Source organism: Solanum tuberosum, unplaced genomic scaffold, assembly GCF_000226075.1.
Source record: "Solanum tuberosum cultivar DM 1-3 516 R44 unplaced genomic scaffold, SolTub_3.0 scf00429, whole genome shotgun sequence".
Taxonomy (NCBI): domain Eukaryota; kingdom Viridiplantae; phylum Streptophyta; class Magnoliopsida; order Solanales; family Solanaceae; genus Solanum; species Solanum tuberosum.
Window position 1 is genome coordinate 294,156 of NW_006239358.1, and position 12,757 is coordinate 306,912.

The 12,757-nt window shown below is 32.9% G+C and overlaps 2 protein-coding genes across 3 annotated transcripts; both read right to left on the reverse strand.

Annotated features, from left to right (window-relative positions):
• Window positions 1–1,410: 1,410 nt before the first annotated feature.
• LOC102605491 (UPF0301 protein CHU_1773) lies at window positions 1,411–3,437 on the reverse strand. The gene is made up of 2 exons (XM_006363359.2): window positions 3,091–3,437; window positions 1,411–2,359 (listed from the first exon to the last, which is right to left on the reverse strand). The coding sequence occupies exons 1-2, from the start codon at window positions 3,236–3,238 to the stop codon at window positions 1,584–1,586; spliced, it is 924 nt and encodes a 307-aa protein (XP_006363421.1). The 5' UTR covers window positions 3,239–3,437; the 3' UTR covers window positions 1,411–1,583.
• A 408-nt stretch (window positions 3,438–3,845) lies between these two features.
• Window positions 3,846–9,151, reverse strand: LOC102605832 (uncharacterized). Of its 2 annotated transcripts, none has more exons than XM_006363360.2 (10): window positions 9,121–9,151; window positions 7,255–7,608; window positions 6,813–6,896; window positions 6,230–6,694; window positions 5,863–5,998; window positions 5,608–5,770; window positions 5,403–5,531; window positions 4,881–5,075; window positions 4,650–4,772; window positions 3,846–4,535 (listed from the first exon to the last, which is right to left on the reverse strand). In XM_006363360.2, exons 2-10 carry the CDS (start codon window positions 7,514–7,516, stop codon window positions 4,410–4,412), a joined length of 1,683 nt encoding a protein of 560 aa, XP_006363422.1. In that variant the 5' UTR covers window positions 7,517–7,608; window positions 9,121–9,151; the 3' UTR covers window positions 3,846–4,409. The 2 variants fall into 2 exon arrangements, with proteins under 2 accessions (XP_006363422.1, XP_015158922.1); XM_015303436.1 differs by lacking the exon at window positions 9,121–9,151 and adding an exon at window positions 8,015–8,276.
• Window positions 9,152–12,757: the final 3,606 nt, after the last annotated feature.

Here is a 12,757-nt window from a genome sequence, read left to right on the forward strand (position 1 = left end):
GTGACGATCTCCCGAGGCACTATTTCTAGGTGTACTTCACGTCATTTGATCCAACAACCTTCTTACATGACTCCGATTAGAATCAAACCAACCCCAGTTCAAAGGGTCTTTCCAGAGAAACAATATCCAAGACACCACTTTGTGGCTGAAAAATCTATAAAAATGCTGCTAGAACATAAGATTATGAAGGAGGATCAAAAGGGAATGATTTCCTTGAAATACCATGAGAAACAATCTGCCTCTTTGAAGTAACAAAAGTCGGAGCCAATATTAACAAGAAGTTACCACAAGTCATCGAAAACTCCAATTTTCATAACTAGAAGCTTAGAATCTCGATTCAACAAATAGATAAGTGTAGAGATCCTTACCTTACCAATATATATCCATAGCTTCTACAAAATACTCAATAAACATATGATATCTCGTTGTCACAACACCCATGAAATCGATGGAAAAAACTATACCAAAACGACGAGCTCGCTATGTAGAGCAACTTTGGTTAAACTTCCGAGTTGAAGGAACCAATATCCATGGAGAATTTAGGGACTTTCCTTTTGATTTTGTATGATTTTTTGTTGTTTTTTATGAGTTAGAATGAAGTTCAAACAACTTTTATAAAGCTAAACCAACATAGGGGCTAGGGCCCCATCTTTACGTGCTTGTTTGTGTAGTCGTACGAAAAGGTCAATATCTCTTTATTCTGAAATCGTGTGGACAAATGATTTAATGTGTTGGAAACTAGACTCATAGATCTTCAATTTGGTATATTGGGGGACCACTAATTCTTTACCAATCGGGAGAAAACCCACAACATATTTTATCCAAATTTTAAGAGAATTCCTTAAAGAAAAGTTACAATGACTTTTTCCGACTTCTATTTTACAACTTGCTTAACTTCAAAACTTAACATACAACCATTGTTCAATTGAAATACCTCCTAACACATTGATCTCTTAGTTTTATCCCAAAAGTATGAGTTCGTCTTGTGTTCGAATGAGCGGGGTGTTTCAGGTTGGTCCAAAGATTAAATTTGGAATAAAATTTATATTATATTTGGTAACGGTATTTGTACCATCTACCAAATGCAATATAAATTTTATCTGAGATATCCTACCTTTATTCATCTAGCTTGGGATTATTTTATCCCATCTTCCGATGAGATAAATTAGTTCAGAGATTATAATCTCAGAATAATTTATTTTGTGTTCCAAACAACCCCCTCAAGGGCTCGTTTTTAGAGTGCATTAGAAATTGAAAAAAAAAATGCATATATTAGCTTTGTGTATTACTGGTACCTTATTTGTTATATTTTTTCAATCAATCTATACATTCTATTTGATATTAAGATATGTATAGCTAATACATGAATTAGAGGATTGACATCAAAATTAAAGAGTCCGTGCAACTTAGACAATAGTTTCATTATCTTTTTAATTGGTTAAAAACTCATAGGATTTCAATGCATAATAATTTACAATATTTGGGCTTCTACTTTCAACAACACAAATCTAACTCAAAAGTTCAAGCTACAATTAATACAGAAACCCATATCCTCTCTTTACAAATTAAATGATCATTTCAGCTCACCAAACTTTCTTATGGGTCATAAGCCCAAGAACTTCATCCCAAAGCCCAACACTTCCCACATCAGAAAGCCCAATTACACTTGGGCTACAAGCAGCTACAGTCCAATAACCAGCTTTAATCTCATCCCTTAATTGATCTTTTTCCCATGCACAATACCCATCAAAGAACCTAAAATTGTCTACCCCAACAACATCCCTTTTCACCATTTCAGAAGCACAACCCACACTTTCTTTTGTTCCATAATACAAACCTTTCATTACTTCATCAAAAACTCCACTTTTTCCAAGCCCATCTTCACCTCCTTCATTTGGGCTTACTAAAAAAAGCCCATCTTCTAAAGGCCCACCAAAAAACAACGGCCTATTCGCAAATGTCCCCGACATGTCAAGTACAGACGATCTCATTTCCTTTATGGACATAAGTGAAGGCCTGTTCAGAATTAAGCCCATTGGGCCTATTGGGCCCATTGATAACAAGAGAACTACGGTCCGTTCAAATATGTGGACGCCTTCGAGCTTTTCACTAGCAATGAGTATACAACCTTTTTCGGGTTCGTGAATGGTGTGGGCCCATTTGGTGCCGATTATGACGGCCGGAGGCGGAGGAATATCGTCGACGGTGTCGGGATTGACGACGGAGGAGGGATCTTCCGACCGGGAAGCTCGTTCGCCGGCGACTAATCTTGCGCGAAATGATCGCCAGTCTGTTTCAGTGAAAGGTCTTTCTTCATCTTGAGGTGAAGGTGATGGCAATGGTGAACTTGCCTGGCAACCTACAAGTACAAAATTTTCTCAATATATGTTTACCTGATAATTTTTTATAGCTTAATTTGAAAATTACCTGAAAATTTTGTGCATACTTTGTTTGTTTATCTTACAGTTTGCTCTATATGCCAAAATTTATGTGATCAAAATGTTTCATACATATTTTAAAAAACATTTAAATTCTTAATAATTATGGATTTGTGATTAGTAGTTCTTTTATATACTAGTATTTAAATATGTAAATTTAATTTTTTTTAAAAAACTTGAAAATTTTAGGAACAAGTTCACAATGAAAATTAGATGGTTTGACCCTCATACTTTGAATCGTGTTGATAGATAGATACCAATGGCGGAGATAGATAGGACCGAGGGGTTCGTTCGAACCTCCTTGATAGAAAATTACACTACTTATATTAGATGTTGAAATACTTTAGCTTCTTCGTGTGTGTCATTTATATTTTGACACCCTTAGTGAAAATCCTCACTCCGCTTACATTAGTGATCATGAGGTCAATACGTACCTCAGACTCTTAAAAATGTTAATGGATGTGTGTTGGATTCTCCAAAAGTAGCATATTTTTGGAAAATCTGACACGATGCGGCATCAAAAGTGATGACTCTGTGCAACTAACTTAGGAGGTCATTGAGATTTGATCTGGATCACTACTGGATTGACTCATTAGAGCCTACACGAAAGTACCTTTGAGATGCAAAAGAAAACAAGAAGCAGGGCACTTACATGTCACTGAAAAAGGATTGCCAACTTTTTTTGGCTGATGAAATTGACTAACAAATGACCTCCTCCTTGTAGAATAAGAAACTCTTGATCCTATCAAAGGGAAGAGTTTATCTGAGAAGGGCTTTGAAGTTACAAAGCAAGCTTCCATATTGGTTTGAGAATCTCTTGCCTTAATTAGCCAAATAGTACTGCAGATTTAGAGAGATTCTTGCTATAAAACTGATCACTGTATATATATTGGATAAGTGGATATAGCAAAAAGGGATTGATGTATAAAGAGAGAATTCATTGTGTTATATATGGAGAATGTGGTTACATGTAGACCACATGAAGTTTTTGAGCTAATCCAGTACAAGTAGGATGCTTTTTCACTGTTGGCAGAGTCAAATTCCTAAAAGTATGGGCCAATGGATATGGCTTTACACATAAGCAGATAGGCCAAAAGTTATCAAGAAATTGTTTGGTTCTTATAAGTTAGAATTGGCTAAGGTTTAATCTGAAGAAATCTAGTGCACTTTATGAGTGATGTGTTGTGATTCTAGCCACAGACTGCCAGTATGACTTCTTGTTTCTTTAACCTTCTTTCTTCTGTCATTTCATTCTTTCTTAGTTTGGTATTAAGTTTTAAAAAAATCCATAATACTCCTTTCGTTTCAATTTATATTTCTTACTTTTTCTTTTTAGTCCGTTTCAAATAAGAAAATATCTACAAAAAAATTATGTAAGTGTCGTTTGGTGATTCAACAAGTTCCCACTCAAAGGCAAAAGCTGAATTTACAAGTTCCCCACTAAAAAAAGAATACCAAATTAAATGTTATTACTTGGTTCAAGTGCTACATTACATGGAAGCTCAAAAGCTTCTCCAATATAAACCATTACAACCTAAAAGATCAATTACACAAGCATAATGCTCTAATTCAGAAATAATCTCATGATCACAAATAAGTTATCCTTCTCCACCAAATATTTTGACTCTTATCACATCAAGGTGTGTGGCGGAATAGTTGAGATTCCTTCACCTCTAACTAGAAATGTCAAGCTAGCACTTCAGGAATGGAAAACCTTTGAGTTAGGAGCGGTTTACTCCCCTTAGTGTCTTATCCAACGCAAATGGTTGAAGTAGATCAAGTATGCTAAGTCAATGGGTTCGGAGTACCACGAGCGTCCACTATAACTTAGTGAGTTAATAACAATTCGTGCAAATTTAATACTAAAAGTGAGGTGTTGTTTTTCTTAACAACAATTGAGCTATATACAGAGCTCAAGATACACTAACATCTACTCCCCTATGTAACATGTAGCTGTAGGTATTAGATGTATTATTCTGAACATGAATCTTCCTCAACTCTCACAAGGGTGGGTATTTGGCCATGATCAACAAAATCAATCTTGTTCAATCTAACACAACCAAGCACTTTCTCTGGCAGCTCCTCTGGCTTCTGTGCCTGTGGAATTTAGTGATTACACAATGAACATACACCATTAATAAAGCCAAAAGTAAGCCAACCATCCTCAAAACTACTAGATTCATTTCTGCTTTCTGAAAAGAAATGACAAACCTGAATTGTTAGACCAAAATCAAGTATTCCATGTCGTAAACGTTCTCTAAAAGCATCAAGTCCCTTTCTTGCTATGTAGCTGAAGCGATGAATGTCAAGATCAACTTCTAGGTAATTCGGGCCCTATAATAAGCAGAGACCATGCACATTGAGAATATTGTGGTGTTCGAACAACAGCCACAATGTTGCTAAACTGACAAACAAACTAAAGTCAGGGTATCAAAGATCCACCTGATAAAAATTGTGTTGAGGGCGGGAAAGCACAGGCTTTTCATTGTAAGCATTCAAAAGCTTCCTTTCAGTTGAACTTGTAACAATCTCATCTGGATTAACCAACCCAACCATAATCTTCAACCTCTCTCTGAAAGGAACAGTTGATTCTTTTGCAAAACCTTTCACCTTTTCCATGTCATCCTCGATGAATCTCTATCATAAAAACAAGTAGCACGTATAAAGGAAAAATAAATCGGGAAGCAAGGCAGATCAGAATAACCATATCAGCAAAAGAGTTTACCCCCAGCTATGAAGGAAGTAATTGTCCATCAATAAAATTGCAAGATGGTAAAATTAACGACCCCTACCTAACCTTTCAGCTAACCACTGTCCAAAATGGAACACAGAACTAGCATACTCTACTTTCTGCCTCTCCCCTCGTTAATACCTTCCTTAAATTTCAAGTGTAGAGGATTGAAAAAGGAAAAACAAAAGGAGAAGAAATCCGTTGATTTTGCTTCGTAAAGTTGACATAAGTACCTTGATGGTGTCCTGAAACTGGGGAGAGATGCCCTCCTCAAAAGTTTCAGAAAGTTTGAAATATACTACAAGGCTCAAGCCTTCTCCATCAGCATCACCAACAAACATCGGAGCAGGATAAGTGGGCAGCTGTCAAAGAAGAACAACTATATTAGTATATCAAATAAAAATTACTTCGTTTAGTTGGAAGAGACTGCTCTTATACCTGAATGTTAACAATTAGTAAAGGCGGTATTCTTCCATCTCCTTTTATAGAAGGAAGCTCAATATGTTGTGCTATATGATTGATCTTTCTTGGGCAAGCAAATAAGTCGACCCCAATTGGAGTATAAGGAGACACATTAGTAGCAGGGGCTTTCCTCTTATCTCTGCAGATTAAATGGAAAAATTGTAAAGAAACAGGTTTAAAATCCATATAGAAGTCCTACAACTGTAATTAAAATGTAGGTTGAGAGCATACTTGAAATAACTATCACCACGGAGCTTAAAGTTTGAAGGCTCAATCTTTGACCAACTTCCTGCGATAGACTTTTCTTCTGTGCAACAGGGAATTAAAAGCCCAGCCCTGGGGCGGTGTAGAAACTTTCTCGAAGAACCTACAAGAATATTACTATGTTTAATGCATTATTAACCAACCATGGGATTAGCTTTTCAACCTTCCTTTTTTAGCACTCTAGAATTGGAAATCTAAACCTGAAGGTGCATCATGATCTCAGCAAGATTTTGCTAGTAGTTAGATTCGAAAATAATGAGAATAAAAATGTGATTCTCAAATTGGACTCGACTTATGCTGAAAGTAAAGTAGAGAAATGAGGCAAGGTACTCACAAAATTCATTTTCTTCCCCATCAACAGATGTCCTCTTCATAGAAAGTCTTATAATAGTTGACTTCTTTACTTGAGAATGTGGAGCTGAGTTTGGTCCATTTATGATTTTGTCATTGAAACTCAAGGTATTTACCAGCTTCGGTAAAACAGACTTGAAAACAGTTTCCTGAGTTTTCTCCTGCATCTGAAGTATCTCCTTTTTTACACTTTTAAAGCTTGCATACGCACGATCCAAGTTCTTCTTCTTTTTGGTACCAAAATCTTCACCCTTCCCCATGGATGGATGTTCATAGTCCTGAGCAATTACAACTGCAGGTCCATTTGGATCCTCAACTCCATCTTTGCTCAAGCCATCTATCTTGAGATATTTCTCATGGTATTCTTTGTACTTGTGTTTACTATCCATAAAGCATGATGAAGTTTCATACTGAACTACTTGTCCATTTGAAATGTTGGGGAAAATATCTAGAAGGAATAGAATGAAAATATCATAACTTTGTTCAAGAATGATGGCCTTCTGAATCCATAGATAGACAAAGTCATCAATTATAAGCACAACAACAAAGAAACTGTTGATCATTACCTCCATGAACACTACTAAAGTCATCATCTGAGTCGGACTCAAAAATGCTGTGCGAGTCAAACCATGCTTCTTCTTGGCAAAGAACTGCAAAAATGTAAATCTCTTATCATTTTCAAAGCTTACAGTTCAAGAATTTTTCATTATCCATAGCCTAATCACACAAAACTCCATTTGCTAAGATGTTAGAATGCATATTTGTTTCCTTCTTGTGAACAGAAAAGGCACCAGAATTAACATAACCACAATAAAAGGTAAAGAAAGTGTCATAATACAAAACTTGTAGCAGGATTATACTCTTTAAGCCTATGCTGCTCGGACTCTCCAAAAAAGTTGCCAAACCTGTGTGTCAGATTCTCGAAAAATACACTTTTGAAGAGTCGATTGAGCATCGAGCATAGACATATCAAAATATAAGGTTCAAAATAGAAAAAAGAGAGTTTACCGTTGCCATCTATTTGATTATGCTGCCACTGCAACTGAGTAAGATGAAATGTGGAATTGGAGACCTCAGATGTTCTGCAGGTTGTTGTAGTTGTATGAACAAACTCACTAACAGCAATGTCTGTCACCCGTGCATCGCTGTTTCTTTTCCTGGTTCCTATTATACCTGAGTTTGAATTCTTTCTATTGTATTTTCTGTGGTGACGATGGTGTTTCTTCCTTGCCCTGATTGTGGTTGCTGGAGTTGATACACAACCACCCATTACTACGACTCAGCTCACAAATCCGTCTGCTAATTGCTGATGTACCATGCAAAGATGCAAATTCCTATTGGAACTCACGAAATTAAGTATACCTGGCACGTGAACAAGAGAAACTTGAAATCTCTGAATATACAATTCCATACAACAACATACCCAGTGAAATCCTACAAGGGTCTGGGAGGGTATAGTGTACGTGGTCCTATCCCTACCTCATGGAGGTAGAGAGATTCTGTACAAAAGACCCTCGCCTCAAGTGAAGCAAATCAAAGTAATAATTGAAAGAAAAAACGATAATAAAGAAAACATTATAACTACTGGAAAGCAGTGCAAAACATACATGTGACAATTGACAATAAGAACTAAGCAAGAATCAGTCCAACGTCTACGTCAAGCAGAAGTTACAATCACATGAACTACAAAGATGTCACTTGTAAATGACTTGAAATTTGATCTATTACATTATCTGTATTCGTGATTACTGGAATACAAAAGGCTTACCTTAAAAGAGTACTAACATCTGGAACTATTAGTACAATCTACAAATTGTTCTTTATTTAGAGTTCTCAAAATCTTATATACTAGAATAAAACTCAAAAAGACGAGACAAAAGCTGTTTTTAACAGGCTTAAAAGCAGTGAACCTCAAAAAACAGATGTACTACAAGAATATTACTGACAAAAGAAAAAGCAAAAAAGAACACAAAGATGGCTAAGTGCAAACTGCAAAGAAACTAATGAAACAAACTTTAATAATTTCATGTGATTACACATAAGAAAAAGCAAATAAATTGGAGACAACTGAAAAGGTGTTCAACATATAAATGTAATAAACTGCTTTTTCTCCCATTTTTTATTTTTATATTTTCCTTGTCCTGTCTTTTGAAATTGTTAATGATGAAAAAGGATGGAATGAAGATGACCTTGTATTCACTTTCAGAGACTGAATCAGACAAAACAATTGTCAGATTAGGCATAAGAGAGAATGAAGCAAAAAATGGGTCCACATTAAAATCATAACACAAAACAAACAAACAAAAGAATAACAACACCAAAGTTGTTGTTAGAAACAGAAAAAAATAAAATAAAAAGCAATAAAATTAACAATGCAATTGCTTAAAAAAGCAGAAAAAGCCAAAATATGAAGAATGACAACAACAACAATATACCCGAGAGAAGGATAAAATGTACGCAGATCTTTATTAGTATCTCATGATATAGAAACGTTGTTTTCAAAAAACTCTCAACTCAAATGCAGCTATAAAATATCAAGAATGAAAACAGCAAGAAAAAAAAAACTCACAAATACAACAAGCTACTAATCAACAGGTCAAGAAATACCTAGGAAGATGGAATGAATACGTTACCAGAAGTTCAAAAAGAAATGTAAAATCTCGTTCTTTGAGCAAATAAAAAAATCAATCAACCATGAAAGTTCAAAAAATTTAATTCCAACCCCCAACTCTAAAGTAAATAATTAATAACGAAGCACCAACAACAATAACTACGTCTCAATCCCAAACAAGTTATAACCCGCTGCACAAAAATGGGACATCAATGGTAAATTCTGGTAAATACCCACCATCATTATATACATAAAGTTCATACCTTTTTGTTTTTTGAATGAAGAAAACACCATTAACAATAATAATGAATGAATGTAAGTCTCCCTCTCTGTGAAAAAAAAATGAAAATTTTCAAGAAACAGAGAGAGAGAGGAGGAGGAGGAGGAGAAACTAGAAAGAGCAAATGGGTCCAAACGGGTCGGATCCAAGCTCTTTAAAAACAATCTTTTTGAAGCAGTTGTTTCTATATTTGGGATTTGTTTTCTGGATATTTATTTTTTCTATTTTTATGTATAGGATTTGACAGAGAGAATTGAGAGGAAGAAGAAGAGGGATAAGAAGGTAATTTGACGTAAGTCTGAGAGTGCGTGCGAGTGTTTGTTTATTGATATTTATAGTATTTTATTAAATTAAAAAAAGGTGCGTCTTCAAAACAAAATCATTATTACAAGCCTCCGTCCATTTCTCTGCCCCACCAAACACTGTCAAGGTATTATTACGGTAATTAATTTCTTTATTTTTAAAAAAAAAAATATACTCCCTCCGTCCCTTTTTATATGTCATCATTTTCTATAAATAGTTGATTCATAATACTTTGTCATTTCATAAAATCAATGCATAAATTATCATTCTTGTGAGTTATTAGCCTTGGAAATATACATTTGACCAACTTAGAAAAACTAAGTAAATGATTTATGTCCATTGGTTAAATTAATTAATCAAAACAAATTAATCCCATATTCATTGATTGAAAACTTTAATTCCAAAATAAATAAATAAGGGTAGAAGGGTAAAGTTACATCATTTCTTAATGCAAGTGTAAAGTAAAAAGGTGACATATAAAATGAGACGGAGGGAGTACTCCGTAAAGTATCAATTATCTTTATCGTTACCACCAAAAGATATGGTCTAGTTGATGAAGATGTTTCTTCCTTAATTAGAGGTCCTGAATTCGAGTTTTGAATGTGAAAAAAAAAAACTAATAGAAAATGTTTGTCTTGAATGACACCCTATGTGGTGTAAATTCAAAAAACTTCACACTCTTATGCGAATACCAAATAGCAGGGAGGAAACTTAAACTTTTTTAATCTTTTATTGTTGAAAAAAAACTTCATTTATTGCAATAATATCCACAAATTTGAAACTACTTAAGCACACCAACGTATTTGTACACGTATTATTTGTTATATTTTGTATAAAATATAAGTTTTTATAATTTCTTAATTTATATATACATTTTTAGTTATGAATATCTTTAAATTGTAAATCAAATATCATATTAATTTTACATATAAATAATTTGCCTTTTAACCAATTAGTAAATATGGAGTATTACTTATGCAGAAATTAATATATGTCTAACTCACCGCCAAACAACTAACATTTTCTTGGCTGGGATTAATAACGTCAACTTTTGGTTTTCCTAACGTCACTTGACATTCTTTCGGTCTAGAGTTCGTTCCTATGACGAAACGAATTACTCTCTCAGTTTTAATTTATTTAACTATTTTTATTCTATATTAAAGAAAATATTTTTAAATTTTTTTATATGATATATTATTAAAAACTTAAAACATAATTGCATATATGCTACATATTTTTATTTGAGAATTTGCAAAATTTTAGAAGTCTTTTTTTTCTTTTCTTTTTAGTACTCCAATTAAAATAGTACAACAAACAAATGGACGAAGAGAGTAATTGAAGTTAATTATAGCAAATTGCAATTAATGTTGGGACTACAAAGCATTCATTGGATTAGACTAATATCATCTGATTCTGTATTTGGTCATTCATAAATGATGTACATAATTACAATTGATGAAATAAATAATGAAAATTCTACTATTTAAAATTATTATCGAAAATAAATGAAAAAGATCATATATAATTTAATCATTATGAATACATTTAAAAAATAAATAAATAGAGTCAAACATTTTTCTCAGCCATGGAGTGAATGGAATCTGAAACATAAATCAATTAAGAAAAAATAAAGAAAAAACTTTTACTATTAATCGACTCAAGTCATATAGAAATTTCTGAACTCAAGAGTTAAAGAACAATGAATTATTCATTATCCAAATTTATTTCATATTAAGTGTATTTTTTTAATATTAATATCATTTTATTTTATTTTTGTTATATATTGTTTTGTGGTGGGGTATATTAGAAACATTTTTTCTATCCCACAAAAATAGAAATAAATTTGTGTATATTCTACCTTCTCCGAACCATATATATAAAATTAAACTGAATATATTATTATTATAAAAAAAATTACATCAAAATTATTGAATTTTATCGAACTCATAGACGAATTAAAGGGTAGTTTTGCCCCCCTTATTGCAATGGTATTATTATAGACAAATTCAAAACTTGGGATTAATGAATTCACTCCGATCTGAATTCAAATTTGTTTTGCCCCTTATTGCATTGTATGTACTCCCTTTGTCTCTAATTACTTGTCCCTTTTTTTTTTAATTGTCCTTAATTACTTGTCCATTTTGACAAATTAAGAAAGAACAAAAAAAAATCTCTATTATACCCTCAATTTATTACTTTGAAAAATGTAGAACTTTTTTAAAATCTTAAGTTTTTAATTCATCCACTTCATAATTAATAGGGGTAAAATGGTAAATTCACTATATCAATTATTGTTTTCTTAATAGGTGTGTCAATTCAAAAGTGGACAAGTAAGGAAAAAAAAATTTGGCCAGAAAATTTGGCCAGAATTTGGCAAGAATGATATTTTATTTATGTTATTTTTTCTTTTAAAACATTTTTACTCTTTTAAATTTAATACATTTTAACTAAAAAATAAAAAAAAGATCAGTTTGTTTTAAAATAAAAAAAATATTATAGTGTTTTTAATTTTCTGGTCAAATTTTCTGGTCATTTTGCACTTTAGGGACAGAGGAAGTAATAATAGATAAATTCAAAATTCGGCATTAATGAATTCATCCTGAATTCAAATTTAATTTATTCATTTAATATAAATATTTTAATTTATATATAATTTGAATAAAAATAATTAATTAATAAAGTGTCTTAAATTCGATATATTGACTAAGACACTTTTATTGATTTTGCCATTTACATTGACTTTGTGAGCACATGTACATTGTAAAAGTTAAATTCATTTATCGTTCAGTCAAGAAATAAAACCATGCATGTGCGTCAAGCCATGCATGTTACACCCTAAATTTAAGGTAGTCCAAAGTCAAATAAATAGCTTTAGATATATACTCTTAATAATTATATTTTTATTCCAACAAACATTATTGGACCCAAATTAGATAAACCACTCAAAACTATCCAGAGACCTCATAGCTCACCAGCAGCGGCGGAACCAAAGTTACGAGTTTAGGGGTTCTAAATTAATTTTATTTGGGGGTTTACATATTAATATAAATATATTATTTAATTTTCTAATACAAATATAAGGTCTACGAAAAAGCTAGTGGGTTCGTCCGAACCCATGAATCCCCACCTAGCTCCGCCTCTGAGCTCATGCGATTAATCAAGTTCTATATTTTTCGATTATTTGTAATGGAGCCTAACGATGGAAAGTCTCGTATTATGAGGTAAAACACTACTTAAAAAAGAGGATTACATACTTGAGGGACTCAAACATGAAATTGTTGATAAGGATGAAGGATTACTAATTACCATTCCACCAT